General features: G+C 45.5%; 1 protein-coding gene and 1 long non-coding RNA gene across 2 annotated transcripts in view; one reads left to right on the top strand and one right to left on the bottom strand.

Annotated features, from left to right (window-relative positions):
- Positions 1-17,704, top strand: part of WIPF3 (WAS/WASL interacting protein family member 3) — a 39,418-nt gene extending 21,714 nt beyond the window's left edge. Inside the window, 9 exon segments of the mRNA XM_055706998.1 lie at positions 7,508-7,640; positions 8,273-8,401; positions 9,898-10,112; positions 10,114-10,158; positions 10,161-10,466; positions 10,468-10,615; positions 12,201-12,347; positions 13,036-13,137; positions 14,070-17,704. Coding sequence (XP_055562973.1) covers positions 7,508-7,640; positions 8,273-8,401; positions 9,898-10,112; positions 10,114-10,158; positions 10,161-10,466; positions 10,468-10,615; positions 12,201-12,347; positions 13,036-13,137; positions 14,070-14,110 — 1,266 coding nt within the window. The 3' untranslated portion in view covers positions 14,111-17,704.
- LOC129735843 (uncharacterized) lies at positions 8,676-10,632 on the bottom strand. The gene is made up of 2 exons (XR_008731725.1): positions 10,495-10,632; positions 8,676-9,780 (listed from the first exon to the last, which is right to left on the bottom strand). It is a non-coding gene; the product is annotated as an uncharacterized LOC129735843 (long non-coding RNA).
- Positions 17,705-18,713: the final 1,009 nt, after the last annotated feature.

Genomic DNA, 18,713 nt, shown 5'->3' with positions numbered 1-18,713 from the left:
TGAAAGAAGTCATATGCTTTGTTGTTGAGGCTTGTTGGATTTTTCCTTAAGATGGAAGGGGGGATTGTTTGGATTATTTTATTTTGCATTTGACACTGCATGAGTGAAACTACGCCTGATGCATATTTAACGTAAATGCAAGAAGGATGACAATGTTTTTCTCTATTGTACTTCTGTTTATTTTATTATTTTAATAAGCTCCCGCTTTTTGTTGCAATGGCATTTCTCGGTACATTCCTGAGGGAGGCTAGCTGCCGGTTCGAGAATTCTTCGTAAAAGCAATGTTCTTGCCTGCTGGGCAAACTGCTTCTGCTGCAAATATAAAATGGTGAATTCTTGGCATAATTCTAATCTAGTAATAGTGGATTGACTTGGGGAAAACAAGTTCCTCTGGCATTTCAGATTTCATGCTGAGCTACAAATGCATAGATGACTTTTATAATCCTACGCTATATCAAGGAGGACATGCTGGTTAGTTTACACTGAGATTCCTGGTCATCTTCCATATTCTACTTTGTTCCAAAACAACCTCATTCTTTTAATTAAAAGTTGTGACTTTTTAGTTTGTCAGAATTTTCTGGCATCTTACTGTCAGTATTATTTTTTTTTGTCAGTTCTGGTTTTGAAAAGGTTTCAGTCTTTAAAGAGTTGATTTCATCTAAATTCATTAGTCCTGATGGTTACAGGGATCTCCTTATGGAACTTGTGGTCAGAAGGTTGTGGTTAAGTGGGAGGAAGTTATGGAGTAAGTTGCTAGCAAGCAGGTTTCCCTTGTTCTTAGTCCACTCTTTTTCACTATCATTTTTCTCAGAAGAGTGTTTTAGTGGGAGTGTTTTAGTCCCTTTAAAGCCCCTTACTCCATGTCTGTGCCCTTTACAACTGCTGTGAGCACCAGCCCTGTGCCTAGCTTTTATTCAAAGGAGCAGGAGCTTCAGGGTTGGATGGGGACCCAGTCATCATCTCTCCCTCCATGCTCTCCTACTTGGAGAGCCTCGCTATGCCATATGGGCAGTGAGAACACTCATCCTTCCTCAGAAGATTTACCAACCCCAAACAGGCTGTGTTTCACTCTTGATATTCTTAGCCATCTCTGACATGACGCACATACAGCATTACACAGATAGCTTCACCTTTATTATCATCTTTCCTGAACAACCTGTATTTGTCTACGCCAGAATTCCAGTTATTGTTAATATAGGAATAATATTTGGAGGTGGGGGTGTGTTACATTTCCAGTTGTTCAGGCTCTTCCTTGATGCTTTGCAGGTCCCTGAATTAAGGTTTAGATGTTTCAGTTGTCTCTCACTGTGCTGATGCAAGGTTTCTTTGGCCAGACTTGGCGCTGCCACATTACTGACTGCGTTGCCTACACAGCTGTTGCTGGTTTTGTCCTGTCTGCTGTTCTGCATGCTGGTTTTAGTTGTCCATTGCCTTGTTTGTAGAGTTTTTCTTTTGCATTTCTTAGTTTAAGTTTGGTCTCTAAAACATGTTGGATTGGATGCCTGAGAAGGCCAGGACTGGCCCAGGAACTCTTGTTTTCATGAATGTGTGCCTCTATGATCACGTGTCTCTTATTCTAGAGCTTTCTCTTCATCCTTCCTTATCTTACTGCAATGTCTTTCCCTTCCTTAAAAGCCAAACCTGAGGCATTGCATGCTGCATTGGTGAAGATCCGTTGCCTCAGCCCATATCTGTGCAGCTTTGGATGAGCAGGGCAGAGAAAAATAATGAAGCGAGGGTTTGTTAAGGGGTGTCCTTGGACTCTTTGTTTACTAAAATACACGCCGCTTATGCCTTCTGCCAGTATCTGTGCTTGATCTCTGCATTGAATCCTTTTTTTTTTTTTTCTAGGGGGAAAAATTTGGGCATGGGAGAGGGGAAGGGTGATTGACACCAGATTCAACAGAAATAAATGAAATTGCCAGCAAAAGAGAGCGCTCTGCCCATTATAAAATACTGCATGTCAGACTGATTGATTTTTAATTTTATTGTTATATGTCTCACCAAATAGGTAGCTAGAGATAAGCCAAATGTATTGTGCCTTCTTCTTTTTTAATTTTATTTTTATCTAGTTCAGACAAATAAATACATTTTCTATATGGCTGTTTTTCCAATATTTCCTCTGAAAAGTGACCGGGAAAGGGAATCTACTGTGATGGTACAATTCATTACATGTTAGGAGTATAAATATTCAATCTATAAGATCTCTGAAATGAAAGAGAATGCAGTGCCTTTGGATGGAATCATGCTTTATTTTATCTTACTTATGGCTCCTGCCTATTATAGAGCTGGAGTACTGGATCCTCTTTTCCCGTCAGCCGATAGGTTTATTCTGAAACAAAGGTCCGTGACTGCCTGGCTGCTGGATTGTCCAGAAGGCTAGCGGTACAATTTTGCTGCAACTGTCATGTTTGTGAAGATCTACACTACCCTGAAGTATTTCGCAAATTCAGTAAAGAGCATATTTGAAAATCAGAGTAAATACAACCCATTTATAGGACAGTGTCTGCATCCACTCTGACCTGAACTGCCTGCCCAGACTCCAAAGGATTTCCCCTTTTCTGTGTGCAGGGGTGCTCTTCAAAATCTGAAAGATAATAATTATTACTACTGTAAACCTTTTCAGATGCCTGGTGCCTTCTGCATTTACATCATTTTGGTATCTGAGCACATATACCTCTTGAATATTTTAAGTATCACAGGAGCCCAGAGGGTAGGTCGATGCTCCCATCTGTCTTGCAAGATGTAATGTGACTTTTCCAAGGTGATGCAAGTATTGCAGCAGTAATGTACCCAGGAATGGAGCTCATTGCCATGGATTTCAGCCTGTTTTCCTTAAAACAGTCTCTCAGCTCTTAATTTGACTGATACAACTCAGTTCAGGTTGTTAAGATTGTGATTATTCAGGGCTGAACCGTGTGTGGTCCATATATACAGGGTAAACAGTTTTTCTTCTAAACAAAATGATGTACTTTCACAGAACTCGTAACTGGAAGAAACTGTTATGAACCACTGGCTACCTCCCTGCTGTAAGGTACTGCATGTCAGCAAGTAGCTCTGTTTGGGGCCCATGACTTGTGCTTCACAAAAAGCACTTCTGCCAGAGAGGAACCCGCCTTGAGCTGAAAACTTAGAACCTGATAGCCTGCTGCCGCCTGCAGCCCCTTGCTACAGGGGACGGTCAGTCTTGCTGCCTTCTAATCAGAGCTTGTCTGGCTGTGTCTTGCATTAATTCACCAAATACCTGTCTCTGCTGCCTGAGTCCTCACCATCATTTCCCTGTAAAGTTTTATGTGTTGTGCAGTGAACCACCCCTTCAGGTAGACTTCAGGGGTGGTGGACCAGACTGAGCTGCTTAAAATCTGAACTGTTTCCTTCAGCTTTTTGGATACCGCTTTGGCTCTTTTCTGTGCATCTTCAGTTTTTCAACATAATCTTAAAGATCCAGAGACCAGAACTAAACTTTTAATTCCATTTTTGCTCACATTATTTTTTCTGAAAGGATGAAATACATCAGAGGAGTGTACTAACCCTTCTTGCCATAGCCCTGTGCTGGGAGGTCAGGCACACTCACTCATGCAGGCTCGCTGCTGGAGCCCACTGCCAGGTTCAGGCTTGTGGCACTCTGGATGCGGGCTTTTATTTCAGAGGTACGGCCAGAACTTCTCGTCCAGTAATTGTCAGTTTTAAATTTGTATATTGTGCACCTTCCCCCTTGCTTTCCCCCTTGCTTTCCCCCTTGCTTTCCCCCTTGCTTTCCCCCTTGCTTTCCCCCTTGCTTTCCCCCTTGCTTTCCCCCTTGCTTTCCCCCTTGCTTTCCCCCTTGCTTTCCCCCTTGCTTTCCCCCTTGCTTTCCCCCTTGCTTTCCCCCTTGCTTTCCCCCTTGCTTTCCCCCTTGCTTTCCCCCTTGCTTTCCCCCTTGCTTTCCCCCTTGCTTTCCCCCTTGCTTTCCCCCTTGCTTTCCCCCTTGCTTTCCCCCTTGCTTTCCCCCTTGCTTTCCCCCTTGCTTTCCCCCTTGCTTTCCCCCTTGCTTTCCCCCTTGCTTTCCCCCTTGCTTTCCCCCTTGCTTTCCCCCTTGCTTTCCCCCTTGCTTTCCCCCTTGCTTTCCCCCTTGCTTTCCCCCTTGCTTTCCCCCTTGCTTTCCCCCTTGCTTTCCCCCTTGCTTTCCCCCTTGCTTTCCCCCTTGCTTTCCCCCTTGCTTTCCCCCTTGCTTTCCCCCTTGCTTTCCCCCTTGCTTTCCCCCTTGCTTTCCCCCTTGCTTTCCCCCTTGCTTTCCCCTTCCATTTTTCTCTTCCTCCACCCCAGTGGTGGGGTGGCATGTTTTACATTGTTGTTCTTGAGACCATTTGAAAAGTTGCAGTGATTTGGATCTCTCTGTAAAACTGTGATGTCCTCATTCATTTCTTTTCCAGTTTAAGTTATCAGCTGCACATTTTAAAATGTTTATTTCCATCATGGATGAATTACACTCTGGAACATCACTCTAAATATTGTGATTTGATGGTATTTTCCTGTTTACAGGTACTTTGGAAATCTGTCAGGTAGCCCAAACATTGATCCTATACCTTACTGAATGGCATGGTTGAGCATGTAATTCAGGACACTGAAGACAGAAGTAGTGGAGTCTGAGGTGAAAAGGGAGTAGTTCTCTTATGTTCAGACTATTTACATGTGTGGTTTGTTCTGTTCTGTTTCCGAGTATGTACCGAATGTGCCCTTCTTTGTGTCTGAAATAGTAGCAGAATAACCTAGTGGTTACTAAGGTAATGAGAACCCACCGTTCCCTCACCAATTCATGTAAATAAAGTATGGAATTTAATTTCACTCTGTGTTACCTGAGGCAGCTCTGGGATCTGATAGAACAAATGATCTTCACATTCTTCTCTGCTTCCCTTCTGATTTTCATTGTAAGATTGAGATGTTTCTCTTTTTGTAAATAAATGATGCTGCCCTGCAGATGGTAGGTTAGAAAGTAGCCCAAGAATTGCAGATCTTGTCTTGCAGCTGTTTTTCCTGTGACCCAAAATATAATTGTCTTCCTGCTGAAATGCTTCTGTTGCATGTGATCAGGATTGAAAATGTGACACCCGTAAGAGCTCCTCTCGTTATTTCTCTCGATACACAACTTATACATTTAGTATCTGTTCTTGTGCTATGGATTGCAGGCATAGCATGTGTGTGCATCCCAGATTAATCTTAATCGAATGAATGAAGGTTCCTTTCCGATTGTGTATCAAAAAGCAATATGGTAAACCCACAGATTTGCAAATGCAGGGCACCAGTAGATGCGTGGGTGAGATACTTGCCTGGTGAAATGATTCTTGACAAGAATTGTAACCGGCCTTGGGAGCGCAGACAGCAAAGAAGAAATCCAAAGGAGCTCTGACTGCAGCGCAACCAGGCAACAGTACACCCCAGAGCGTCTCGACTCTGTAATGGGAAAAGAGAATCTGTATCAAGCTGCTCAGCAGCTAATCAGTCACCCTCGTCCACCGGGCTGGGCACGGAAGATTGTATCTCTTACATATACAAGGAGTTAGAAGAAACAGCTGGGGCATGGATGGAGTTGTGCTTGGAGTAGGGGATCTAATGTGAGAGAAAGGCAGTTTGTGACGCTGCATTACGGGCCAGCAGAATGCTGTTCCTGCTTTTTTATGCTACAGATTGCAAACAATATCTTAGCCATGTTAAAGTGACGTCAAGTCATGGGTCCCTCACAAACGTAGGTTGCCACAAGTGGGATATTTTAGCCTAATAGCTATTTGCATATCAAGACTTTATATTCCAATAGCCTGCCTGCTCAGAGAAATAGATCGGGGAGATGAAGTGGACAGCTGGCATAATATGTGGACACTTGAACCCGGAAATGAAAAGACAGCTGCTGGGTCTAATTTTAAACGTAGGTCGCGCTCAGATCCCTCTAGATCCTGGTTGTCCTGCTGCAGCAAAGTCATTAGTGAGAGTGGAGCGTCGTGAAGTTGAAGATACTGGTAAAAAGCTTTTGTGAGAAGGGGAATTGCCCTTGTTCCGGTTATGGTATTTCCATTTTTCACAGTAAGTACTGTCAGCTTACAGAAAATGTGAGTGGAAGTAGTTTCTGGCTGGTACATGCTGTAACACTGCTTACACAGGCAGCTGTTCTGGGTTGTCCTCATGGGCAGTGGGACTCGCTGCCCTGAAAGCACAAGGGCAGGCAGCGATGTTTCGAGCTGGGAAACTACGTAACAGAGTGGTGGGTTTTGGAACATTTTAAAATGATACGTAGTTGCGGGATCAGTCAGAAGATTATAATTTCGAGTTTTTACATCAGGTGTCAGGAATGCAGTGGGTATTAGCAGCCGTCCGGAGTGCCATCTAGTGGGGCTCTGCAAATCTAGCTCGCTTTGGATTTTAGCAAGTACGAAAATAACCACAAGTAATACCATACCGGTATAATTCATTGTTTAGGATTAGCAAGCTAGACATTTTCTTACTTCAGCAGCTGGTTAAGTATTTTCAAGTTTCTGTTTTTCTTTCAGACTGCTATTGCCAAGTTGGGGTTTTTTTTGTCTTAAAGTGTGACAGTATGGTTCTGCTTTATTATGACTACGATACAAAAATTAAGGGCTATGGAAACATTCCTGGTACTCATTCTCTTCAAGAAGTTAGCTAACCTATGGGACTTTGCAGCAGATGTGGAAGCATGCAGCACACTGCTCCTCTGATGTGAAGGTTCCCCTCTGTTAAACTACTCTGTTAACCACTACAGGTTTGGAAATAACAGCTTTGCTGGTTTATATCTGCTTCAGGAAAGCAAAACATCCAAACTTTAAGACTTTTTTTTTTTTTTTTAACAGAAAGCTTGACGAAATAAGAATAAAGAATAAAATTTTTGAGGGGGTTGATTTATTACAAAACTTTAAAACTACAACCTGACTTGACATCTATGGACCTTGGCTAGGCTGGAAAAGTTACTAAAATATAATTGTATTGTTCTAAAGATGGTCTACTTAAACTGGTGCAATTCTCCAATACAGAGACACAGTCTAAATTAGTTAATGATCTCATTCAAATGTAAGCACAGTATGTATTTATCTGCCTTTTTTCCTAAGGCAAAGTGGGTAAAACAGAAAGACGTTTATTCTAAGGTGGCATATAAAGTCTTTGTTGTAAAGCATTGTAAATAGCATGAAAAGACCCAGCAAGACAGGCATTTCAGAGCTGGAGTTGTAGGGCAGAGACCATAAATCACCGAGCGAGAGGCCACATTTCATTTAAGCGTGCTCCCTAATTTCCTTTCAACAGTAGTAGCACAGCTAGTATTAGATTTGTGTTCTATTTAAACCTTCCGCTTTTCTGCCTCCTGTAACAACTGAACGCTGCTCTTGTTGACTTGACCTAAAGGCTTTGAAACGATGGCTGCCAAGGATGGTTTATTTCAGATCTCCTATCCCATGTTTGCTTATCTGTACTTTCTAAGTATGCATTTTAGTCTGTGCCTCCCATCTAACACTCTTATTGTCAACAGGCGAGTTCAGAGGTACCAAAACTGCGAAAGGAAGACCAAAAAGCACGAAATGCGCTCTTAGCTGATATCCAGCAGGGAACTCGCTTAAGAAAAGTGACTCAAATCAACGATCGCAGTGCACCACAGATTGAAAGTAAGTACGTGCTCCTGAGCGAGGTCCCTGGGTGAGCTTTGCTGAAGCCTCAGTTGCAGAGACCAGCTGGGCAGCTTTCAAACTAAAGGGCAGGTTTGAAGTTCAGCAGAGGTCTGCATCTTCATATGGCTTTGGGCTGGGGAGAGGGGACACTTTCTAGATACTTCATAATAAGTCTATGACTGGATATTACTTTAACAGGCATTCCTTGTCCAGAAAACGAAATAAATCACAAATTATGTAACCCTTGAGAGTTTCCTAATGAAATAATTGTTTAAGTGGGAATTGTTGGCTCTGGCAGCAGAATTTTTCTTTACTAGACGAAAAAAACCCAAAAAAAAATGCCAAAAAAAATCTGGAAGCGTAAATTTAATGTTGTCTAACAGAACTTCTTGTTGGTGTCATTATTGATGTGAGATTAAAAGGCACCAGAGAGTGCTGCGCTCAGAGATGTGGGTCAGGGAATAATGGCAGTTTACTGTACATCGCAGCAGTAATTTTCCTTACTGAGCATGCTTAAAGAGGGAAAAGCCTGGCCTTGGCTCTGTTTGTTGGTGCCAAGTCTTAGCAGTCGGAGGGTAAGGATAACATGACTTTCTGATATACCCTGTTTTTTTGGTTCTTTTTAACAGAACCCAAAGGAACTGACAGAGATGGAGTTAATCCGGTCACTAATAAAGGCGGCTCTCAGCAGCCTCTGGGAGGTTTATTTGCTGGTGGCTTTCCTGTTCTCAGACCAGCAGGCCAGAGAGACATGGCAGGTAGGGGCTTCGTCTGTATGAAGAATAGCCGGGGGGAACTGTGATTTGGGATGAAAGCACTTTGGGGTTAGCTTTAGTGATTGATTTTTATTGGGGTTTTGGTGGTTTTTCTTCTGAATCTGTAGTTCATCATATGGCCATGGAGGGCTCAATTAATAATGTGCTTGAAATCATCTTTCTCGATCTCACGTGTCTGATCCTCTAAAGTGTAAATAATAAGCTATCCCTATTCTAGGTAGGAAAGAGATTGAACAGATTGTACAGTTTTAATGGAGACTTTTTACATTAGTTTAATGAGAACTTTTAATCGTGCCTTGAATAGAGTATTGAAATCTGAGCTTATCAGCTTCAGCATAAACGGCAAAGAAGTTGTATTTCCTTCCCTCCATTAGCATGTATTTCTATGGTATTGTAGGCTCGTGTGTTCAAGGTTCATATTTAAGAGTTTTGCCATCATTTATAAAGTACGGCTTTGATCCAGCAAGGTTATTTATTGACCTGAAAAAGGTTATTGTTGCATCACAAAGAGAGGAGGAAGGTGTGTGGGGGGGCCCTACCACTGCTTTCACCTCCAGAAGTGCCAGCATCAACGAGGGGTGACTTTTAGAGTCACAGCAGTGACCTCTGACGCTCTTGGGCAGCTGGTGCCTGCTCAGGCAGCACAGAGCAAAGCAGGCATTTGCAGGGAAAGACAGAGCTTGGCTCTGCCTGCAGGGTTTGGGTTTTTTCCCTGGAAGGCAAGCCTGCAATGCAAGCACTGTTTGTCACAGGGCTTCCTCATGGAGCTTCAGCTGCAGTAGGCTGCTTTGAGTTGTTCTTAGAACTATGGCCATGCCGATCAGACTGTGTGAATATTGAATGAGATGCCTTCTGTGACATCTTGCTTTGTGAAAAATCTTTGACATTTATTCAGGAAAACACATTTTGTAAAGGTCAGTAGTCTTTGGGCATTTGCTGTTGAAAAGGAAACATGTCTTCTGGCAAGCCTTTGAAGCACTAGTCTTAAGAACTTGGCTTTTATTCATGGGACTGCAATTTCTGTGACATTTGTGTGAATTTTTAAATCTTAAGCAAGTACTTAACTTCAAGGATGCAAGTTTGGTGCATGTCTCAGGTTCTTCGAGACCTTTTCACGTAGACTCTTGGTTTCTCCAGGAAGGCTCCCTGATGTTCAGTGGGCTGTGCTAGGCACGTGAGGCTGGTATGAAAGGCCCTGGCCCGCTGCAGAGAAGCACCTTCTCCTTAAACGGTTCCGTTTTGCAGAAACCGAGGAACAGGGAGGGGAGCAGGGTCTCTCAGCAGGTCATCCTGTAACCAGGCACAGTCCCCGGCGCCCAGGGGAGCCCGCCGCCTCCTAAGCATCGTTACACCGGGGCAGCCTGTTGGACGCGAGATGGTTTGGGTGACCACTGGGGAGGGGGAGATGACAAGCTTGCTCTTCGCACTGTGAGGAGAGGGAGCGGAATCCTGTCTGACATGCGGTGCCTGTTTTGCAGGTGGGAGGACCGGGCAGCTTGCTGGGGTCCGAGCGGCCGCTCCCAAGCCCTCCGCCGCACCCAGCAGCAGCGCCGCAAAGCCGAGCAGTAACGCGCCGCACCCCGCCGACGGACCGAGGGCAGCTGCCCCGCCGGAGCCCCCCGGCACCGCCCGGGCCGGCCCCGGCCCCAGCCCCGGCCCCGGCCCCGGCCGGCCCAGCCTGCCCGCTCCCCCGCCCCCCGCCCCCCGCTGCCAGCAAACCTTCCCTCACTTTCCCCCCCGCCCCCCCCCTCTCCCCCCTCCAGCCGAGCGCCCTGCCAAGGGGGGGTCCCCCAGCGCTGCTCCTCCGCTCCCCCCTCCTCAGGCTGACAAGCTCACCAAGTTTCAAGCGGGCGCTCCCCCCCCGCCCCCCCCCTCCCCCTCCCCTGCCCCTCGTGCCCCCCTGCGGGTTCCCTCCATCGGAAGGGAGGGACTGCCCCCCCCCCCACCCCGCCCCCCCCCGCCCCCTCCCCAGCCACTCCCGCACCCCCAGAGCTCCAACAGGCTCTCCTTCCCACCCTCCCCCGCCTTCAGCAGCGCTGACGTGCCGCCCCCCGCTGCCCCCCAAGTCTCCCCACCTGCTGTCGCAGCTCCATAAGCCCAGCAGCATTCAGTCGCTGCCGCTCCCTCCCACCCCCGGCCTGCCGCAGCCCCCCGCCCTGGCGGAGCCCAGGAAGAGGAGACCCTGCCGGGGCGCAGGTGAGAGCAGGGCGCCCCAGGGGAGGCTGTGTCTCCCTCTGGCTAGCGGGGAGACCCCACGGGGAGCGGGGATGAAGAGCGCGGGCAGCAGGAGGGCGAGGGCCCTCACGGGAGGAATACCTGTAGCTCGCACGGTGTGTAACGCACACGCGAGACATCAGGCGCTCGGCACTGGGCGTGCTGTGCTCATCCGTGATTCTTGGAAGCAACGTGCTGCCCAGTGAAAGCGGTGTCTCGGGCGCGCTGGGCTGCTGCTTGCTTTTGTGTTGGCACTGGCGCGTCTCCAGCAGCGCAGCGATGGAGCTCGGCAGCGGTCTCCCAACAGCGGCAGGTACGGCAGCAGATACGCCACCGCGTCTGCCAGCCCTGCAGCTGCTGGAGTGCCAGCCCACCCGTGGCATCCCTCAGCTGCTGTAGCCCAGTGCTCTGGAGCAGTACTGGCAACGGCTGGGAAACATCACAGGAGAGAATAGGACGAAGATGGGGCAGCTACAGCCGCAGATGAGCAAAGGCAAACAGGGTTGCAGCCCTCCGCTCTTCACAAGGACAAGCAGCCAGTGCCCCCCGTCATCAAGTGGTAGGGCCAAAGGTTTCCATGACTGCTTGGGAAGTGGGGGACAGGGCCATCAGCCAGTGGTGCCTTGAGCAGATTGTAGAAAGAATTTTATTAGAATTCTCTGATATAATGAAGATCATTACCAAAAAAAAAAAAAAAAAAAAAGCCAAGCCAAAAACAGAACCCAAATGAGCCCAGATCCGTGTGGGTTTGAGAAATGGAGACAGCTCACTTAATCAGGAACATCTAAGAGAATGTTCCGTACCCTGTATTTTAGCAGCCGTGTCAAGAGGAAGATTACTGGTTCCCTTTGACAGCCATGGGAAAGGCCGCGTAAGTGCAACAGATCAGGTGCTTCGTGATGGTGATTAATGCTGCTCAGGAACTGTCTGATGAACTGTTAGTTCATCAAGATGCCTGTTTCACATGGTGGTTCAACTTTTGAGGTTTCCCCAAACCAGCCTGCCTTTCTCACGGTTATCTAGCGGGGGAAGCAGTTTTGAGAGGCTCCTGACTTGGAGGCCCTGGGCTCGTCCCCCTTACCCAGTTCTTGTGGTAGGTCTACCCACACGATGTAAGCTTCGACAGCTCTTGCAACTCCTCAGTGAAATGCACAAGAATAATGATAATTCCACTGCATAGCTGCCAAAGTATCAGGAAATTGATTTCTTTCAGATATACCATCTAGTGTGGTTGGTTTGGGCGTATTTTTTTTTTCCTTAAAGAAACTCTTGTTCTTGCGAAAATGGAAGGATAGCCTTCCCCTCCAGACTGGGACAAACCCGTACTTTAGAATATCAGACTTCCTCTAGAGCAGCGAGCCCCAGCCAACTCCAACAGAGCCTTCTAAATTTAATACTTAGAGCTATAAATCCATGATCAGGCTTGACAAACAGCAGCTGTGAATGTGTGTGTTTGCCCCCCAAAACTGTATTCCTTCGACGCTCCCCCCGCTTTTGTGCAAAGCTTACTGTCGGGTTGGGTAAGTCACGATGATGTTTATGTACTGGTCTGCTGCTTCTTTTCAAGGAACTGGTGCTGGGAAGCTAGTCACACCTCCGCAGCCACCAGCAAGATCACCAACAACTGAACTTACGAGCAAGTCTGGAGCCTCAGCCTGGGCTACGGCTCATGACCCCTACCCACCACTGAAAAATGGAAATATGCACATCATTGGTAATATCACCTAAATTAGGTCTCTTTAATAACTTTAGTACAAAAGCCTGTGCGTGTCTCAGACCTCAGAAACTCATTTGAGATTTTCTCATGGCAGTAACAGGGTACTATAACTAGACCCATTAGAAACATTTTTATACAACCTTTAATACAATGAGATGAAATCATGGCTTTTTCACAAATGTTTTGGATCACCCAGTAGACAAGACAAGCATGCACTACCTGCAAAATTATTTAGGATTGTGAGAAGTTGCTGTAGTGTGCTTATATTACTATTCTTAAAACCAGTTCATGAGCATTTAGTAGCTTCAATCCTGTAGAGCAAAGACTGCTAAGAATTTTGTGGCCTGATGAAACGGCCATTCATTCTTGCTTATACTTAAATGGCTTGAAACCCACTGAGGAATACCTCCATCAACCCAGTATCGATGCAGAAAACAGGAACGGCAGCCAGAAGCTTAACTTCAGTTAGTAACAGGCAGTGTTTGCAATTAAGGCAGAAAACCTGGATGGCTCACAGAAGTACTCAAGATTTGATTATATGGAATGAGCCACTATCAATTCCAGGGGGAAAAAAAAATATGAGTCAGCATTTTTAATTGAAACTATTTGTGGTAACTGTTTATTTATTTATTTTTAAAGTATCTCTCCAACAGCAACTAATGTTTATTTCCCTAAAATTTCTCAGATGACTTTGAATCTAAATTTACTTTCCATTCTGTGGAAGATTTCCCCCCGCCTGATGAATTCAAGCCATTTCAGAAAATATATCCCAGCAAGATAGCTAGAGGTAAGTGCGTAAATATAAGATGATCTGATGATTACCCAATGGGATTGAAAATAAGGACTGAAAATAAAGAACAGAAACCACTATTAACATGAAGAACTGGGCTGTTAGCAGAGGCACTGAGAGGAATGGGATTTGTTACAGCGGTTAACAGGGACCGAAGACACAATGAAAAGCACTTAATTGCTTTGAAGTCTTAGTAGCTAAAAATAAAATAATGTGGCTTGACATGCAGTCTGTGTTCTTTAGACTGCTGAATTTGCGAAGCCCTTGACGTTAACAACGGTGATGTCACATTAACAGACTTAGGCAGCTAGTGGCTTGAGTTTTTTGTTCATGAACTTGTGAAATCACAAAAGAAGGTGACTCGATCCATGTCTCCCATCACGTCTTTTGATCTAAATCCTATGCACAGTGTTTTTACACACCTGAATAACAATGAATGACTTAGTACCTGAACCTTGCCAGGAAAGTAATGAATGATTGAACCTTGCTTTTTTTCTGCCTCCACCTTAACTGAGACACTGGGTACCAGGTCACTGTTGGCAGAGCAGAAGTTCACCTCTCCAGCTTTGAAAACTGGTAGTAGAAGGTGCTGAAAGATCTCATGGCCATACTCTGATTTTCATATAACTCAGTCTTTTCTGTATTATTAGATCAACTATTTATCTCCACGTTTTCATGAATTTTTTTGTTTCCATGCCAAGGTACTTTGCATGACGTTTCACAGCAGCCTTAGTCATTCTAAATCATCTGCTGTACGATCTGATCAAAGACTTTTTACCGGAGGGCTACAGAGCATAAGCAATATGTATATGTGGATCAGTTCAAGGGCGGGAGATAAATGCACGATCCCTGCTGCAGAACTGCATCCAAAATCCATATAAAAAAATATGTCTACCTCCTCTGATTAAACCTGTCCTGTCTATTTACAGATCCCTCTAAAAATCCTCCGTTAAGAACACATGTGAGATAAGAAGAGTCTCCTGGTGCTCTGGATTAGTATTAAAAAAGAACAACACCAAGATACTATACAAAACAGAAGGGGTCCCCATTACGGTGATAATGACTATATTTGAATTGCAAATGCTGCAACGTTAACATTTCTATAAACTGGAAAAGTGACATAAACGATACTTTTTGAACTGGCCTACATACTACAGGAATGTTAGTAGAGGCTTTTAAATTATTGTATATAGGTGGGGGTTTTTAAGCAAAGCAGCATAAAATTTAAATTCTTTGTAGTGTTGAAACAATTCTCATTCTCATCGTGCTGACAGATGTTACCTCAGAATACTTTTCGCATTGTGTGCCTGTAGTTAATTTTCCCCCTTCTGTCATAATTTTTAAATATTTTGGAAATTCTCCAGTTCAGACATTTTTCAAAGAACTATCAAACCCCAACATGCTACCTTTAGTGTCTGTGTATGTTTCTTCACTACTTCTACCCTGCCTGTCCTCAGATTGCAGCAGAACGTCACTTTCACGAACAGATGGGCCCACAATCCTTTTCTCATCAAGCGTGAAGGGGAAAGAGATGACAAGGAGCTGTGGCTGCTGTTGAGCCTACCTCCTGCTGCTTACAGATCGTACAGGATCTGAAGAAGCCCAGCTGGATTGGGCAGTCACGGACTCGACAAAGATGACAGAACTTTTCCAAACTGGACAAGACAGTTGTTCTACTGTAAGAAAAAATGGGAGTGTGTGAATACACATGCCAGAAGGTACCTACGTAAGGGCACACGTGCTGTTTCTTCTAGCTGGCAAAGTGGGTATTTACCATTTGTGTGACAGATTGTTTTTACCCAGCAATGAGGAGGCCTTTGGATGACGGGTTAAACACCCATGTTTTAAACAGGCAACTAGAGCTACTGTTGTTAGCCCGTAATGTGGTGAACAGTGAGGCTCCATTGTCCAAAATACACCAAATGGAACAAGCAGTCTACAAAGTGGACTCCCTCTATAAATAGAGTTAGTTGATAAAAGTAAGAACAGTGGACAAGACTTGAGCTTCTGCTTTTAATATGCAGCCTGGGCTAAGGTCTTTGGATCACAGATGTTCAGCTCTGGTCACAAGATGTCCATTTCCAGCAAGAATTACCTTTATTCTTGTGCATTTCAGTGCATTAAGGGAAGTGGTGTCAGCAGGCTGAGGGAGGTGATCCTTCCCCGCTGCTCAGCGCTGGCGAGGCCACACCTGGGGTGCTGTGTCCAGTGCTGGGCTCCCCATGGACGTGCCGGAGGGAGTCCAGCAAAGGTCCACTGAGATGGTGCAGGGATTGGAGCGTCTCTCCTGTGAGGCAGGGCTGCGAGCTGGGACTGTTCAGCCTGGAGAAGAGAAGGCTCAGGGGGATCTCACCGATGTGTGTCAACGCCTGAAGGGAGGGTGCAATGAGGATGGAGCCAGGCTCTCTCCAGTGGCGCCCAGTGACGTGACCAATGGCAACGGGCACAAAAATGAAACACAGGAGGCTCGGTCTGAACTTCAGGAAACACTTTTCCACTGTGAAAAGTGACCAAGCACTGGCACAGTGGAACGCTGTGGAGTCTGACTCTACTTAGATATGAAAAAGCCGCTGGATGTAGGTGGCCCTGCTTAATCCAGGGGGTCGGATCAGATGACTTCCAGCCACCCCTTCCAACTTTAACCGGTCTTTGATTCCCCTTCTTACAGCTTTCCTGGGTTCCTGCACTTGGGTCACAACAACCCTGCGCAATGCTACAGGCCTGGGGCAGAGTGGCCGGAAGGCTGCCCAGCAGTGTGCCCGGGTGGCCAAGAGCATCCTGGCTTGGATCCAAAATAGCGTGGCCAGCAGGACCAGGGCAGCGACCGTCCCCCTGTAAGGCACTGGTGAGGCCGCCCCTTGAACAGTGTGTGCAGGTTTGGGCCCCTCACTGCAAGACAGACCCTGAGGTGGGAGCGTGTCCAGGGAAGGGCAGCGAAGCTGGTGACGGGTCTGGAGCACAAGGCGCATGAGGAGCAGCTGAGGGAACTGGGGGTGTTTAGCCTGGAGAACAGGAGGCTCAGGGGGGACCTTATCGCTCTCTACAGCCACCTGAGAGGAAGTTTTAGTAAGCCAGGGTGTCAGTCTCTTCTGCCAGGCGAGAAGCAGATAGGACAAGAGGGAACAGCCTCAAGTTGCACCGGGGGAGGTTCAGGTTGGCTATTAAGAAAAATGTCTTCCCTGAAAGGGCTGTCAAGCCCTGGAACGGGCTGCCCAGGGCAGCGGTGGAGTCACCATCCCTGGAGGTATTTAAAGACCTGTAGGTGTGGCACTTAATGACATGGTTTAGGTTAACCATTGGAACTGATGACCTTCAAGGTCTTTTCCAACCTAAGCAATTCTGATTCACCAGCTTGAACAGGGCAGTGGTGTTCTGGGGCGAGCCTGGTGCTAACAGCCAAGCTATTTACAGTTACAGCATTACCTTATATAATGGCCATAAACTCCCCTCAGCTGCAGCTGTAAATGACATTTCAGATCACAGGTGAAGATCTTTCCCCACGGTTATGCCTTTGAACAAAACTTTTGGAAAATACAGCTAACTGCATCTTCACGCATTGCTACTTTTCTCTTGGTTCTTGCAATAGTTCAGTTACGGGGCAACTTCTACTCCCACACACATGCTCATGGTGTGGAGGTGGTGCAAGACTGAGCAGCTCTTCATCTGTAGGACTAAGAAAGCATCATTAGTCTTTTTCCAGCCTATTATGATGCCTTGCTGTATGTCACGTGAAAAGGAAAAAAATAAAATAGTGATGCTTTGACCAGTACTTACTGCAATTCTTATACTTGATAAATATGCATGAATATATTAATAAGCAGGGGTCAGCATATACATGCTTCTCAAACAACTGGAAAAGTTTAATACTGCTTTGAATAATATTTTGTTATAGTGCTATTAAAGGTGACTTACTGTTGGTTCTCATTTGCTCTGGAACTTGTGTATTGCTCTGTAATAAGTACCTTCATACCGATTTTAAAACTACTTAATGCCAGACTACCTTCCAGAAGATATCTAAAGGAGAAAAAAAATTTACTCCTGTTTTTGTTACGATTAGGGGTATTTTAGAAGCAAACACCATCTTTCGAGGATCACATCAGAAAGACTGTGCATATTTGCAAGCATCGGTGAGATATTATTTCCCTATATACTGGATTGTTGTTCAAGATCCATTGAAGCTTCTGAGGTTGCTATGACGTGGGGATAAGAGAGAATCGCACTGGCTGTCTCCCAGTGGCAGCTGTCCCATTAGTCCCACTATGTCCTTCCACTGAACCACAGACGTGCGCAAGACCACTGGAAGCTTTAAGGCCATGGGGGTGCTCTGGTTTCTCAAACGGGTAGGACTAGTCGTTGCACTCAAACATGTTGCTGTAGCGCAGTATTTTTATTTTTATTTTTTTTTCCAAAAACGCACTGCCCAGCTGAAGTAAAAGCAACATAGTATTAGAAAACTACTACCTGGATCACTGTGCTCAAAACAATTTATTAGTTGTGTCATATAAGCAGTTTCAAATAAGGACATAAATTTGCATCGGATAACTGCAAATGTTGGTTTCTTCTTTCTTAAAAAACAGGCAAACACGACATATGTTTTTAGCAGGAACACCCTCTTCTCTCATCTTGCCTCCCTCCCAACTCTCAAAGCTTAGAGATCAGAGCTGTGCAGAAGAGCTATGTGAAGTGGTATATCCTAATTTTAGCCCTCTGGATGCGGCAATCATTTTACCGCTGTTCTCCCCTGGCTCGCAAATATCCACTTACTCCTACTGGGATACAAAGCGCTCAGCAAGCAACAGCTCACAGGAGCAGTTTTGAAGTTCAACCCTGTGCGTTAAGTGTACTCTGATCAGAAGTACTTTCATTCAAAGTACCCTTTCCTTCATAAAGTGCATTTCTTGGGAAACCCATTTACTTCAGTTGTGGGTGGCTGGCCAAAGCACACTGCTCTTTCAACTGGCTTCATCCAGCACAGCACCCTCTGAAATGTGCTCCTTGCAGTCCCTATCCTGGCTAGGTAGAGAGAAGCTAAGTTTTAGGGTTTACTTGCCTATTTTCTCCTTCCCTTGTCTCCAATTTCAGAACACCTAGACACAGGAGCCGTTCTTGCAATAGAGAGCATGGGAGGAGCATATTGTGAATGGGAAGATTATTAGGTAGGCCATAAGAGAAAATATCTTCACTCTTGTTTTCTGTAAGTGAAAAGGCCCAAACATTTTCTTGTCCAATTGCCAGTTGTCATATAAGGCAATACCAAAGTAATGAGTCTGAATGGAACAATTTCATAAAAAAAAAATAATTCTGAGAATGCACTGTGCCAATACGGCAAAGACTGTTCGCTAATGCACAACACTTTACCATTTCAGTTTGGGGTGTTGCTGCCTTTAAGGAGCTTTTATTTCCTCAATACCAAAGTCCACGGTTCCTCACCTTCCCCTTCCCTGAACAGTGAAGGATTTTAACTCCATATGCTAACTTCCACTTAAGGACATGGGTTTCTTGTCTGAACCTCCTGTTAAAAAAACCAAACACAACCACCTTCTAACGACACAGGAAGCAGTGTTTACTGGTTT

Source organism: Falco cherrug, chromosome 4 (genome assembly GCF_023634085.1).
Source record: "Falco cherrug isolate bFalChe1 chromosome 4, bFalChe1.pri, whole genome shotgun sequence".
In the NCBI taxonomy this organism is placed as follows: domain Eukaryota; kingdom Metazoa; phylum Chordata; class Aves; order Falconiformes; family Falconidae; genus Falco; species Falco cherrug.
Note: the sequence above shows the minus strand (reverse complement) of the source record. Positions and strands in the feature narration are given on the sequence as shown.